Source organism: Cyprinodon tularosa, unplaced genomic scaffold, assembly GCF_016077235.1.
Source record: "Cyprinodon tularosa strain WSP-4 unplaced genomic scaffold, ASM1607723v1 ctg235, whole genome shotgun sequence".
NCBI lineage: Eukaryota > Metazoa > Chordata > Actinopteri > Cyprinodontiformes > Cyprinodontidae > Cyprinodon > Cyprinodon tularosa.
In genome coordinates this window covers 618,361-634,537 of record NW_024038880.1, presented here as the reverse complement: position 1 = coordinate 634,537, position 16,177 = coordinate 618,361, and the positions used below count along the sequence as shown (strand labels likewise).

The window sequence follows — 16,177 nt, the reverse complement described above, 5'->3', positions numbered from 1 at the left end:
ACAACAACAATCTGCCTGTTGTTTTTCAGCTTCTTATTTTAATAGCTTTTAGATTAAGCCATTTTATTATCGATAAGGTTTATCACAGGCACACTCAGTAGGGTTAAACAAGCGCACCCTTTCTAAAGGCTGTCGTTCTATTGGCTGGACAGGTTGCTAGGCGACGATTAGACTGCAATCAGAGAGAGCAAAAAAAATCCGCAAGCAGAGCCTACGGGTTTGCGAGCATATCTGAGACTCGAGCAGAGCGCGGTTTGCGTGCGAAGAGAAGGAGGCAAGCGAGAGGAGAAAATATCTGTGCAAGAAGCATTAAATCTGAGAGAAGAAACAAAGATTTGAGAGAGAAGAGAAAATATTTGAGAGAGAGCGCATGTTTGGAGTGTGAGCATTATAAGTTTTGAGTGCAAGAAGATGAAATTCTTTTCTCAAATTGAAATGATGTGCTCTTGCATTATGGCAGGATAATTCTCCTATACATAATTATAAATGATATACTTGAATTTAGATGTTTTTTTTTTTATTGTCTTACCTACCTGCTACAACCAGGGGAAAATTACACTTATTTCAAGATAGACGGACTTATTCACATATGAAATGACTGTTGGATCATTATTGTTGCAACCAAAAATGCATTTTGTAAAGGAAAACTTTAGAAAAAATGAAATGAAACTTGAAAAATTTCATAGTTAACAAAGGTCTTAACTGTTTGCATAGATTTAATTTTTTTATTTACATTTTATCTTCTTTAATTTTGTTTTTACAGATGATTTATTTTCTACTTTTAAAATCTCTCTTTTTCAGATTGAGTTTTTATGAATTTCGTTCTTTTTAAAATGCAATTTTCCAAAAGTAAAATTTTAAAATGTAAAACCTGTAAAAAAAAAAAGTTTTTTTTTTTAAATAATAAAACATGAAAACCAAAACAAAGAATAAAAGTTACTCTTCAAATCTTCTGATTAGGAAATTTTTCCTTTTATAAAGCAGCTTCTTTACTTTGCAACAATAATGGGACAACATTCCCTCCGTACTTTGAGTCTTTTCAGTTTTAGTAGTTCGGCTCAAAAGCTGGGAAAAATAAGAAAAAACCAAAATATCCTGTTAAACATTAAACCGATATTCTGTTCATTTAAGCAAACTAAAGGAAAGATATGAAGTTGGCACGGCTTGAAACAGGACTTCCTGCTGCTAAAGTGTTTTTAGTGTTTGTCCTCCAGGAGACGACGTCTACCAGCCGTCCACCTCCACCACGAAGGGCTCCTTCACCGGGATCCTGCCACTGTTCACGATGACGCACTCGGTGTACGGCAGGTTTCTGTCGTTGGTGTCCTGCAGCTCGATGGTGTGAACCACGGCCTGCCCACAGACAAACACCTGCAGGTTAGAGCCTCAAACGCAGACATAAAGCAAACCAACAGTTAGAAAAAATAGAATAAAAACTAGATTTATTTTCCAACATTTATGGAACTTCCTTCCTTGTTTGATTAATTTCAACACATAAAGCCTCATTTTGTTTTGTTCTTTGTTTTTTCTGATCAGCTCATCGGTCCTCATGATAATATAGATATATAAGTCATTCTTTTCTTAAAATAAGTGAATTTTTCCAACGGAACAAGACAATTTACACTTAAAATAAGAAAATAATATCACATTGTCCTATTTCAAGTGCATTTTTATCTAATTATCTTCTTTTAAGAGTAAAAATACTCACTCCATTGGCAAACTATTTCATTTACATACTCAAATGAACAATAAATCCACTTAATTTAAGAAATGTTTACTTATTTCTAGATAGTTTTTCCAGTCTGTAGTCACAGACAGCAGGTTCAACCCACCATCCCGTCCAGAACTTTGCCGAAGACCACGTGTTTCCCATCCAGCCACGGCGCTTTGGTGGACAGGATGAAGAACTGCGACCCGTTGGTGTCCGGCCCAGCGTTGGCCATACTCACCTGGTACCAACACACACGTTATCCAGGTGTTAGAGGTGAATATGTGAACAGAAACAAATCAAAACTCCTCCAGAAACATTTTCCTCCAGCTTGATGGCTGCTTACCCAGCTGGCTCCTATGTGCTTCAGTTTGAAGTTTTCATCTGCAAACGTCGTCCCATAGATGCTGTGACCTGGACAGAGACAGAGGCCGGACATGAGGATTCAATTAAATTCAGTTTATACACTGCAAAAAATGATCTAGATTTCTAAAATTAAGTGTATTAACCGATAATTTGAGTAGATAAATGAGATGATTTGCCAATGAAACTATTATTTCTACTCTTAAAATAAGATAATTAGATAATATGAACTTGAAATAAGACAATGCAGTTTTGTTCTCATTTTAAATATAAATTGCTTTGTTCTATTGGCAAATGTTCACACTTACCTCTTAAATTGAGGAAAAAATTAACTTATTTTAAGAAAAAAGGACTTATTGAGATTAAATTTTTTTCCAGTCATCTCAAAGCACTTTATAATTCAACCAGACCATCCAGTCAGATTGATTCAAAGTTTTCTATCTAAGGAAAACACGCTGATTGCATCGACTCATTGACTCTTCAGCAATCCCTCACACTAAGCATGCTTGTAGCGACAGTGGAGAGGAAAAACTCCCTTTGAACAGGAAGAAACCTCCAGCAGAACCAGGCTCAGTGTGAGCGGCCATCTGCTGAGGCCCACTGGGGTTCAAGGAGACAGAAGCAGACATAGAAAAAGCAGCATAGATACAAAAGGCAACCAGCTCCACAGGCGGAGGAGCAAAGGTTTACATTTTTAAATGTCCAAAGTGTGTAAAAGATTATCCCATTTTTATCAGACTATATTAACATTAATAGAAAGATAACAGTTGGATTTTATTATTTTTTTCCCCCTTACCTCCGGTTCCGTCTCCAGCTGTGAAATCTCCTCCTTGGATCATAAAGTCCTTGATGACTCTGTGAAACTTTGTCCCCCTGTAGCCGTAACCTTTCTGCAGAGATGAAGTTGACAGTTAGCTGCCAGGAGTCAGAGAGAAAAACACGTCTAAGGCTCCATAAGAGGAAATAACTCTGGGCTCAAAGTTGGAAAAAGCAGAAGAAAAGGGCCTAATAAGGCAGAATTTGATGCAATAAGAGTTTTTACTCAGTAACAAATTAGCTTCTATGTTTTCAGCCTAAAACAGATTTTTTTTCTCCAAAGAAAAGGTTTGTAACCCATCTGTCACAACCAGACATTCTGGTTGAGGTTCACAGGAAACCTAAACTCATGTCATGTCTGTTAAAGTTGCAGAAACACCCTGATCATTCTATACAGAGATGACAGTCACCTAGAGAAGCTTTTATTGATCATTTTATGTTCATTATTGCCATTAATGGTTAATTACTTCTCCAAGGCTCCATAGGATAACCTGTCAGACAACACTGAGGGTTTAGGAGTCATAACATGCTGCCAAGGATAGAAAAACTAAACATGTTTAAAAGCTTCAGACCCTTATTGTTTTTGAAAAGTCTAAAAACGTTATTATGTCTTTTATTCTCAGTAGGAATTATTTTTAAATAGCAAAATAAAATTTAGATCAACGGAAGAAAACGACAGAAAAAAGATCAATACACCTATTAGAGATGCCAGTAATTGAATAACTAATGAATATAAAGTTGATTGATCTTATCGATGGATAAATGATTAACTGACGACCTGCAATTTTATTTAAAAACCTCAGTTTTCTCGTTTCAATATGCTGAATTTTAAAGACTTCCTCGTTTATTTAAGCTATTTATGACTGAATAAATAAATACATTTTATTATTCATTATAAAAATCATTTATAAGATATAAAAAAACAGGAAACTATTAGGAAACTGTTTTAAAAAGTTTAAAAATCAATCTACTGGACTTTGTTTCCAAGTTTGAAGACGTTTCTCTTCCCATCCAGGAAGCGTTTTAAATTCAAAATGTCAGAAATAGTGTTGAGTTCCAGGTTTTACTGTTGGGTTGCTGTTTAAAGCCTGGAACTAAACGCTATTTCTGACATTTTGGATTGAAAAAGTTTCCTGGATGGAAGAGAAACGTCTTAGAACTTAAAAATAAAGTCCAGTGGATTGATTTTTAACTTTTCTGGGAATGACTATGACCTGGATGACTGACAATCTTCACCAGCTATTAGGAAACAGTGTCCAAAAACATGAATAAAATGTGAAACATAATTTCCGACGTACTGAGATAAAAGATGTCGCTTTGATAAACTGTCAGACTATCTGCGAACTCTAACGGAGACATAGCTCTCTCTCTACGAGAGACTTGGTGCTTTTAACGAAGCTATTAAACAGGTGTTTCTGGTTTTGGTTTTTCTCTGAGGATTATTAAAACTTGGCTCTATATCATTAACTAAAGCCCGACATACACTGTACAATATTTTCAATCCTTGCACACAAACGCAGCTCAAACTAAACGATGAAATCGCAGAGTTTAAAAGTTCACAATTCACAATATTAAGGAAAATATTCAATGCTCGATACCATTTTCGATACCAAAAGGATAAAAACAAAGACTCCAAAATTCTACAGAAATATTTTCATTAATAAATAAAATACAATAAATAAATACAATAAAGCGTGTATGCTGTGAAAAAAAAAACTTATAAAACTAGAATTAAGTGTTCCTTCCTTGGCTTTGCACACATAACAATGACGCTAGCCAAACTGGTTAAGAAACAAAAATAATTCTCAGCAGCTGCACCTTTTACGAAAAAGTGTGAAACTGAAAAGTGCGTAGAATTATTCAATCACACACTTTTTTGAGTATCGATACTTTTGACAACCCTACTACCTGCTCACAATATACGTTCCAAAAACCACCAGTCAGACTCCAAGAGATGGCGCTGGTCGAACTTGTCAATCTGGAAGAAGAAGAACTTCCTTGTTTGCACATGCTCAGTGCTTCGAGGTTCTGGTAAATCAGCTCTTAGCTCTGCTTCAACAGCAGGAAGTGCCCACCACCACCTTAGAAAGCCGACTGAATTTCAAACATGTCCGATTTTCTTCGACCTTACGATTCCTTATGCGTAGGTGGTCGTTAGAGGCTGATCGCCCCTCGTTACCCCGTGTATAGGCTGAAACTTGGCTCATCAACTGGAGAATCGGCCCGAAAAGGGCAAAAACCCCTAAAGCGTTTGCCCGGAGTTCTGTCAGACCAGCATACCCATAGTCAATACCCGCTTACCCCTTTAGCTTTGTATGAAAAATATACTTTAAACTACCTCAACGGGCGTGTTTCCCTTTCGTCATGTACAGAAAACAATATAATTACTTACTTTTTTAAGCGTATGGCAATCTGACCTTAAATTGCTTTTATTTGTACATGGCTAAAGGGATTCACGCCCGTTGAGGTAGTTTAAAGTCTATTTTTGTACAAATCTAAAGGGATAAATGCAAATCTGACGTCTTGCGGATGCGTATTGATTATAGGTATGCTGATCTGACAGAACACCGGCTTAACTAAATCCTTCTCCATCTGTCTTTTTCTATCATGTTCCAAATGTTTAGCGTAATGCCCTCCACTTCTCTATCACCAAATCCTCCCTTTCTGAGTTCAGCTTCTGAACTAGCTGCCTTTTGAGATGTTGCGCTGCTCCTCCATGCAGCGCGGCTGAATGGGCCTGTTTAGAACAAGGCGTTTATCCAGAGTTTATATTTAACAAACTGAACTACAGAACCTTAATCCTGGATCCTTGGAGCGAGTTAATAAGGGAGATAATCCTGGACTAGACTCCAGATCCATGTTAGCATGCCCACGCTCTGGCATTATATAAACCAGTAAAGCTCTGCCTCAGAATTAACCGAGGCGGCCTCTAGTGGACGGCTAAGGTTACAGCACTGTAAAAAGTTTCTTCTAAACAACGTTATCAGTGAATTGGATTCAAATAAACAATAATATAATCCATCAAACTACAGTTAATCGTAAATTTATTTTTTTAACGTCCCTAAAATTGATCATTAATCTTCTACACAAGCATGTTTTCCTATAAAAATACAATTATTGTTATAGATAATCACGCTTTTCCTACTGTGCATTATTAACATGGATTCGCAGGCTGTGCCGTGTTAATGTACCTCTCCTGTTGCCAAGGCGACAAAGTTGTTGACAGTAAGAGGGACGACCTCTCCAAACAGACCGATGACGATGCGGCCCACCTCGTGACCTCCCACTGTGATGTCGAAAAACACCTGGAGACAGAAAACATGGAGGCGGCGTCTGCATCTCCGTTTACTGACAAACAAAGATCTGAGAGAAAATCAGGAAAATTAACATCGTTTAAACGGATCTTTTAGGTTTTTACTGGTCGTTTATGATGGAAACTGTTCCTATAGGCCTTAGAGCTATCCCACAGACCACCAGCAGGGATTTAGACTCCGCCCACTTTTTTAAATGTAGGATATTCCAGTAAAACATAATAAGAATGAAAAATTTCAACTTGAATTTAATCTAATTAATTAGTCTTTATTAAATCATCACAAACAACAAAACCTCCCTAAAGCAGTTATCTGTCCTAAACAATTTAGATTTTAAAAACAAATATTTTGAATATTTTCATGTGTAATTTTCCATTTTTATTATAAAATAAATAAGCCTCTATAAGCCTGAAACTCAACGCTATTTCTGACATTGTGAATTGAAAAAGCTTCCTGGATGAAAAGTGTCTTTAAACTTGGAAGCAAAGTCCAGTGGATCGATTTTAAACTTTTTTGGGAAAAAGTGAAGATTTTTATAATTCAGGAAATAGAGACAAAAATGAACAGAAAGATTAATCAAAAGTTAAAAACTGATGTTTTACTGTGTTGGTTGTTTCTTTAGGTAACTAATATGCAAATATTTGAAAAAGGATGATAAATTAGAAGGTTGAAAGTTCCTGGTTTGATCCGAACTCTGGGTCCCTGAGCAGGAACTTTTTTTTAAAACATGTTTTTTTTTCTCCCACACTCATTACATCTGATCACTGCAGCACTTTAAGATGTGGAAATGTCATGAAAACACACACTCTGCGTGTCCAAAATGACAAAAGTTGTCTAAGTGTAAGTAAGGCTCTTAAAGCCGAGCAGATCATGAATTATATCAGAAGGAGTTTTGGATTTAAAGGGAAGTGAAATCTGTTCTGTGTCTCAAAACCAGTTCGTTTTTAAAAATACTTTGAGACAAAAACAGATTTCTTTAAAAAAACGATTTAAAAAGAAATTTTTGTACGTAAGCTTGCATGCAGGACCGGGCAAACACTGTACGATTTTTTCAATCGTTGCACGCAGCTACAGCTCACACTATACAACGAAACCACAGGGTTTAAAAGTTCACAGCTCACGATGTTTGTTCTCACGCTGTGCGACCCGACGCTCTGATGCGATCTACCTGCTCGCACTGTATGCCTAAAAACCAGGTGGGACTCAGCTCCGCAGTGAGATGGCGCTACTCGGACTCATCTATCCAGAAGCCAAACCAGTAGAAGAAGAATATGAATCTGACTAAAGTGAAACGCGCTGCCTTGGATATTTGACCAATTTAGTGCTGAAAGCCCTAAAAAGAAAAGGAGACGACGTATTTGGACAAAGACATGGCTGAGCAAACGTGGCTACTACAGTCTGTCAGTTTTCCAGAAAGAACTCCATTTCACTCATTGCACCCCCACCATGCTGCTGGGCTTACATCTGAGAGGAAGAAGAAGAAGAATCCTTGTTTTTGCCCACTGAGCCATTTGCCCACGACCACCTTACGACGGCCGACTGAATTTCAAACATGTTTGATTTTCTCCCGACTTTAAGATTCCTGATGGGGAGGCGGTCGTTAGCGGCTGATTGCCCCTCGTTACCCCCTGTACACTACACAACGTAAATCAGGCTTAAAGTTGGTCCGATCAAAAAATTCCCGCACAAGTGTAAGTCTGTCTTTATGTATTAATTTTTTTAAGTCTAAAAAAAAAGGTGAGCAAAATTTATGGCCCAAATTTAACTCCATACAGCCCATCTCCAGGGGTCATGGAGCAGCAGGTTGAGTACACCATCACAGCTCTCTAGTCCATCTCAGAGACACGTACTCCAACATGAGCCCAACAGTTATGCTTGTTGACCGTGGGAGGAAGCTAGAGTACCCAGAGAGAGCACGGCTATGCCCCGGAGAACCTGCTAACTCCAGCAATACCAGCAGCTTTACCACGCAGCCTGGCTGGGAGGAGACCCGGGTTATCATGTCCACATATGGAGTAATGATGATGATGATGTGAGATCCCATCATGGTCACCAGTTCTCTATCTGGATGAACCTGCTGAGATCAGACTGTCTGGTTTTCATTACTTTAAGTCAGTTTCTTCCACTTTTTTTATGTCTGGCTTAACCCCAGACTGCTCCCTGGGTGCCGCACAATGGCAGCCCACTGCTCCCCCAGGGGATGGGTTAGATGCAGACAAAGCATTTTTCCATTTTGTGAAAATAAAGGATTTAATTTACATCTAAATCACATCTGACATGACAGCGAACCTTACAGACCAAACTTCCTCCATATTCTGAGGATCAGTTCATTTAAAAACATTTCCTAACCTCTCATTAATTCTATATTTGCTCACATGGGGGGACCTGGTGTGGGTCCCAGCCCAGGGGCCCCATCCTCCTGAGTTCAGCCCTGTCTGCTGGTTTAATCCCAGTTTAGGTCTGGAGTCGGTTTGCTTCTCTGCATAATCTGGATCAGTTCATTGACCCGTTCCTTCCTGCAGAGGCTCCATGCTCCTTCATACAGATCAGCGGTGTGCGCGTGGACGCCCTGCGGGCAGACGCAGTGCGCATTGGGTCTAATCTGGAAGGACACGTGTACAGCTGGGTGTCTGTGAGCGTGGGCAGCGCCAGATGTTCTGGAAGGATCCGCAGATCCACGCGGAGTCTCTCCTACATGTTCGCTTCCGTCGCTGCAGATGCGGGACGTCCGCTTCACCTGTGTGCGCGCGCGCCATCCTGTGCGCGTGTGCATTTGGCAATACGGAGCACCCGCGGGCACGCGCGGCTCAGCCGTGCGTTAAAACCGTGAGCGGATGCGGGATAATAAAACCATCACCAACCTTCTCGGTGACCTTCGGTCCCCGCCGTGAAAACGCGCCGGACACCGACTGCAGGCAGGCGGCGGAGAGGCAGAGCAGAGCCGGGAGGACGGAGCGGAGCTCCATGGTTCCACCAGTGGAGAGGAAACACGGAGAGGAGCAGGAGGAGGAGGAGATCCCAACACGGACCCCCCCTCCCCCCCGACACACACACACCGGATTAAAGAACCGCCCATTTAGGAGAAGAAATATTATGAAACATTTCTATTATAATTAATAATATATCTTCATTATACCCTAACTACTTCATAATAGAGAGATATCATATATTATGACGTAGTTCCCTTCTATAATTACATCTCCACCATAATAATAACCTAATGTCTCATTATTATTATAATTAAAAACCATCTTAAGGTATTGAAATATCTAAACAATTTTATTTTCATTTCTATTTTCCAGATATTTGCTTCATTAATCTTCTCAGATGCTTCATGATTTTTTGTTTGCAGGAAAACAACAAAGAAATGATTTCTGTGTTCAGTCAGTTGGACATGAACAAAAACAGCTTTCCTTATATTATTCATTACATTTATTAATGAAAGCTGTTCCTGATGGGAAAGTCAAGAGAACAACAAACAGATCTTCATCTTTCATTCATTTTCTTTAACTGCTTATCCTTGCAGGGGGTCTGGGGGGCCAAGGGCCCATGCAGCTACTATGGGGCCATAACGTTTATTCAAGACAATTGTTTTTGAAATTTAAAAAAATTCGATTTCCAAAAAATATATGTATATAATAAAATTTGAAAATTGAAAAATGTTCTAAACTCATTTTCAGATTTATATATATATTTTTTTTACTTTCAAACTGCCCCCCTTGGCGTAGGAGGCGGGTCTTAGATGAGGCGATGTAGAATATTGACTCCCAACTATGATGACTGGGCATAAGTATTCCGTCTGAAACTTTTATAAAAATGTTGCTGAATAAAATCTTTTTTCAGTTTTATGTATTAATTTTTTTAGGTCAAAATTTATGGCCCAAATTTAACTCCATACAGCCCATCTCCAGGGGTCATGGAGCAGCAGGTTGAGTACACCATCACAGCTCTCTAGTCCATCGCAGAGACACATACTCCAACATGAGCCCAACAGTTATGCTTGTTGACCGTGGGAGGAAGCTAGAGTACCCAGAGAGAGCACGGCTATGCCCCGGAGAACCTGCTAACTCCAGCAATACCAGCAGCTTTACCACGCAGCCTGGCTGGGAGGAGACCCGGGTTATCATGTCCACATATGGAGTAATGATGATGATGATGATGATGATGATGTGAGATCCCATCATTGTCCCCACTTCTCTGTCATGATAAACCTGCTGAGATCAGACTGTCTGGTTTTCCTCACTTTGTTTAAGTCAGTTTTTGTTTAAGCTGCTTAACTTATATTTATTCTAATTTATCCGCTCATCCTTTTCCATCAGACACATAATGTGCTGCAAATGTTAAATATCCTAAAATATAATAAATAATGTATATTTGGTCCCTATTAGTCCCAGTAGAACCACCAACAATCCGGTCCAAGTTCAATGTTAACATTTCTGAAAACGCCACCTAGTGGCCAGAATAGGTATGGCTGCATTTGAACCTTTCTTCTCTGGTTTATTTATTTATTTTTTAGCCAAAACATTGAAATGATTCCCAGTAGCTGTTCAGGCTGTTTATGCAGCGCGGTTCTGTCCTCTGAGGCTCAGGCCTCCCAAACATCCTCGTCCTTAAATTCGGCTCCTGTTTTTTTAAGTCAGAGCCAAATAGAAATCCTCCACTAATGATCTCTGGTGCCTTTTCTTCCACTGATTAAATGCATCCACATCGTTAAAGGCTTCAGGTCCTGATGCTGCAGCTTGAGGAAGCAAATTATTGGTGATATCAGCTTTTTATCCAAGTCTGTTTACAGATATTTCATAACTGAACCACTAAATAATAATGCTTTAGTGTTTCTACGTGTTAGAGAACAAAAAAAAGAAAGCAATATTAAAAAACATCCTTTTCCGGCAGTGTCTTGTTCTGCTGTAAACCAGAATGATTAACTGAATATGGAATGGAGAAAAAAATAAAGCCTGCAGCTCAACATCTTTTAATTTTCTTTCCTGACTGACAAATAAATGCATTTTTCAGTGTGATCAATATTCATCTGCTGTTTTTTATACATTAAAGGGAAGAATAATGAGGTCCATCCGGCTGAGTGTTGTTCAGCTTCAGCAGCCTTTACTGCATCAGAAACAGCTCGGCTTCAGCTGCAGGAAATAAAGCTGAAAAAGAGAATATAAGTCCCTGATGAATACACGTCTGTAGAGATGAATTATAATAGTCAGCCTGCCGTGACCTTAACACACACACACACCCTCAGAGTTATCGGCCTCCTGTCAGAGAAGCCCGTCCATTCGTCTTTTCCTGCCGCCGTTCTCCAAATTAATTAAGCAGAAATGTAAACATTTTAATTGAATGTCAAAGCAGGACCTTAACAACATCCTCCTATGTAAATGAATGTGGCTCAGCGTTAACCGCAGCCGGGTTACAGGGTGTGTGTGTGTTCTTTGGCTGCAGAGAGCAAATGTTTTCACTGAATTAACGTCACTTCTGCTCCAACCAACCCTCATGGATTTAAACCAATAAGGCTTCAATTAACCTGCAGTGAAAGAAAGAAAGTCTGTGAAGTTCCTCCTAACGGCCTCTAGCCGCATGAATCACCTGCAAACTACCCCTGCTCACCCAGTCAGGATTTCTGTTAGTTTGTTAGATGGAGAAAATCAAAAAGGAATCTGCAGGAATTGTGAACCATTCTTCTTCCCATAGATGCTTCTGTGGAGAAACTTAAATCCTGGAAGGCTGTAAATCCAGACAGATGGGCTGAAGCAGAACAAGCTTCCTGATGGGTTTACAGTTTATGATGCGGAGTTCAACCATGAAGGGTAGAAAAAAACAGGCAGGACATGAGAGAAACAGGCTGAGCCCAGGAGAAAAACAGGCTGAAAACTTATGAAAAAAAGGCTGAGTACAGTGGAAAAACAGGCTGAGAACAGGTGAAAAAAAGGTTGAGAACAACTGAAAAACAGTGAGAACAGGTGAAAACTACGCTGAGCACGGGTGAAAACAGGCTGAGAACAGGTGAAAAACAGTTTGAGAACAGGTGAAAAACAGTGAGAACAGGTGAAAACTACGCTGAGCACGGGTGAAAACAGGCTGAGAACAGGTGAAAAACAGGTTGAGAAAAGGTGAAAAACAGTGAGAACAGGTGAAAACTAGACTGAGCACAGGGGAAAAACAGGTTGAAAACATGTGAAACACAGTGAGAACAGGTGAAAACTAGACTGAGCACAGGGGAAAAACAGGTTGAAAACAGGTGAAAAACAGTGAGAACAGGTGAAAACTAGACTGAGCACAGGGGAAAAACAGGCTGAGAACAGGTGAAAACTAGACTGAGCACAGGGGAAAAACAGGCTGAGAACAGGTGTGAAAACTAGACTGAGCACAGGGGAAAAACAGGCTGAGAACAGGTGAAAACTAGACTGAGCACAGGGGAAAACAGGCTGAGAACAGGTGAAAACTAGACTGAGCACAGGGGAAAAACAGTCTGAGAACAGGTGAAAACAGGTTGAGAACATGTGGGAAAAATAGGCTGAGAACAGGTGAAACACAGGCTTAGAACACTTTTTTTCATAATTCTTTTGTTAATTATTTGGTAATTTTGAGTAAAACTGACTGAATGTTACTAAAGTTGTTGAAAGTGTCGAATTAAAACCTTTGTTCTGATTTTTTTCTCCTCCAGCTGATGGATTCCATTATATTTGTCTGGAAAGTGGTGATGTCATATTTAACATTTATGCTGAATTAAGGAAACTTTGATTCCTCAACAGTAACTCAGATTTTCTCTGAAAATTGTTTTTCTTTTTCAATCAAAAAATAAATTTTCTCTAAATAAAAATTAAGCCGCAATAAGACTTAGACTTAAATACCTGATCTGCATAAATGTGTCTTTTAATGAACTCTGGTGATTTAAATGAGATCATAAACCAAGCAGTGAAGCTTCTGCATGTTTCATTTCTAGGCCTTCCTGCTGATGTTGAAGCCGTCAGAGAAAATAAAGCTAGAAATGCTCCATTTATTGATAAATCCTCTGATGTTTGGCTGTCAGCCTTTAGTCTCTGACTACTTCCTGCTTTCTTCTTTATAAAGTTGTATTTCCTGGTTCCTTTTAATCTGCAGTCTCCTCACACACAGCAACACAAAGCTTCGCTAAATAAACTCTTGTTAATAATACCTTGTTTTCTTTCCTGCAGCCGTCTAAATAATTAGCTTTTGTTGTAGAAAATGATGAATTTGGGCAGTTAATTTATTGATCGGCCGGCGCCTTTCGATGCTCTCCACCTTAGAAAGTCATTAATCAATGGATGAAAACACCTAATTCTGCTCCTGCTCTGCTTTCCTCCCTCCTCTCCTCGTCTCCTCCTGGTTTTCAGTCCGGATCCCCTGCGACCGCAGAGAGAGAAATTATGATTTGACCTGAAAATGATGATAAAGACAGAGAAAAAATCTAATTCAGGAGAAAACAGTCTGCAGTTTTCAGCTCACACTGATTAAACCCTCCATGATTGTTCCTAATAAAGCAACCAGGAAAATATTTCATAGCATGAAGTAATTGTTTGGAATCCCTCTTGTTTGGTGTGACCGTGTTCACCAGGGGTTCACCCTAACACTGCAAAAATTACATTATGAGTAAGTCCATTTATTTTAAGATGCGTGTATTTTCCCTTAATTGAGCAGGTGAGACAATTGGTCAACTGGAATTAAATTATTTATTTGAAATTAAAAAAAAAAAAACTACTCCATATCATATTTTAAATGCATAATATCTAATTATCTAGTTTTTAGGGGCAAAGACTGATTCTATTAGCAGATCATCTTATTTACCTGCTCACATTAAAGGCTAAAACACAGATATGGGGAGAACAGGCTGAGAACTGGAGAAAACAGGCTGAGAACTGGAGAAAACAGGCTGAGAATAGGAGAAAAGGGGCTGAGAACAGGAGAAAACAGGCTGAGAACAGGAGAAAACAGGCTGAGAATAGGAGAAAACAGGCTGAGAACTGGAGAAAACAGGCTGAGAATAGGAGAAAAGGGGCTGAGAACAGGAGAAAACAGGCTGAAAACAGGAGAAAACAGGCTGAGAACAGGAGAAAACAGGCTGAGAATAGGAGAAAACAGGCTGAGAACAGGTGAAAACAGGCTGAGAACATGAGGAAAAAGGCAGAGAACAGGAGAAAACAGGCTGAGAACAGGTGAAAACAGGCTGAAAACAGGAGAAAACAGACAGGCTGAGAACAGGTGAAAACAGGTTGAGAACAGGTGAAAACAGGCTGAGAACAGGTGGAAACAGGCTGAGAACAGGTGAAAACAGGCTGAGAACAGGAGAAAAAAGGCTGAGAACAGGCGAAAATAGGCTGAGAACAGGTGAAAACAGGCTGAGAACAGGAGAAAACAGGCTGAGAACAGGCGAAAACAGGCTGAGAACGGGAGAAAACAGGCTGAGAACAGGAGAAAACAGGCTGAGAACAGGTGAAAACAGGCTGAGAACGGGAGAAAACAGGAGAACAGGTGAAAAAAGACTGAGAACAGGAGAAGAACAGTCTTTCTTAGCATGAAGTAATTGTTTGGAATCCCTTTTGTTTGGTGTGATCGTGTTCACCAGGGGTTCACCTTAACACTGCAAAAGGGAGGGTAGACAACCAACTCGTTATCGTAGTTTCTGGGTCGTTCAACACTCGACAAAGACCTTATAGGGAAATCATATTCAAATTTCGAATCTTTCTGGCGTAAACATGTTTAAAAATGTACTCTTTATCAGACCATATTGTCCCAAATTTTTTCTATAATAAAAACATCCTGTCTTAAAATCTGTGTTTTTCTGTTATCTTCTTCAGGCCAGTTAGTTCTACGTCAGCCTGAACACCTAAATTCAGCCAATCATATATCAACGGTCATCTGTTAATCAGAATTTTTCAGTCATAGCATCTTGATTCATATGTCGCAGCTAATATACGCAACGGTTGAAATCAGAATCCTTTCCTTTCCCATTGAGTTGCGTCCCAGTGTTCACGGGGATGGACGTCTGTGTCTTCGGCAGGCGTAGAGCTAACAGAACTGGCAGCGTTGCGAGGCAAGGGCTCAAACATGGACGGCTGGAAGCCTTCTACACCAAACCAAGCTTCTGCCGCCCTGGCGTCCTCTTCCACAACATCTTCGTCCCCACTTTCCTCCTCTAAATAAAAAATGGATGACGGAGGAGACTCATCCACGACCTCCGACACTAAACTCTCCTCCTCTTGCATGTTTCCGCTGTCCATAGCGTTCCTTGACAGCGTCTTTTCTAAGGCACCAATTTAGTGCTACTTGGTCCCAATGGAATTTCCCATTGGGAACCTACTAGCACTAAGTTGCTAACTGGTTAGCTAGATGCTTCCGACAAACCAAACAGCTTGAGAACCTTCCGCCACAACAATCCCGCCCCCTTGATAATCGACCAATCACATTGACTTCATTCACTGGTGTAAAGTCGGGCACCACTCGGGAGAATTCGGAAATGCAACGGTTGGAACAGCCGCTTCCCTACGACTTTAAGGGAGAGGTCTGGTCATATTCAGAATTCAAACTTTTAACATGAAATAATTACATACTGTTCAATAAATGATTCCAGAACTAAAATAAATAAATAAAAATCTCACTCAGCCCACTGGACATTCCTTTCTACTCAAGTTTTTAAAGTAACTTGCGGTTTATCAAAATAGGAGCTATATTACGCATTCTTTAGATTGTATTCAAGTAAACCAGAAAAAGCAGACCTGTGGGGCATTGCCATATTCAGAATTCAAGCTTCTGAAAGTTCTTTAAATCTGAAATGATTCCATCCTGTTCAATAAATGATCAGTGTTTTTAATTCAGAGTAATTTTCATGTGAATGTGCTTTACTGGAGGCATCCATGTTTGTCAAAGAACACTACTGCCACCTACTGGTTAGTGATGTCACGGTGCGGTATCGGCTGTTGATCAAGTCCCAGTGCTGTATCTGGTGTTTGTCACAACGCGC

General features: G+C 39.7%; 1 protein-coding gene across 1 annotated transcript; it reads right to left on the bottom strand.

The window, feature by feature from the left end:
- Positions 1–519: 519 nt before the first annotated feature.
- On the bottom strand, positions 520–9,210 carry LOC119784855 (peptidyl-prolyl cis-trans isomerase C). Its single transcript, XM_038287110.1, has 6 exons — positions 9,060–9,210; positions 6,079–6,192; positions 2,868–2,961; positions 2,055–2,122; positions 1,833–1,949; positions 520–1,353 (listed from the first exon to the last, which is right to left on the bottom strand). Exons 1-6 carry the CDS (start codon positions 9,162–9,164, stop codon positions 1,225–1,227), a joined length of 627 nt encoding a protein of 208 aa, XP_038143038.1. The 5' UTR covers positions 9,165–9,210; the 3' UTR covers positions 520–1,224.
- Positions 9,211–16,177: the final 6,967 nt, after the last annotated feature.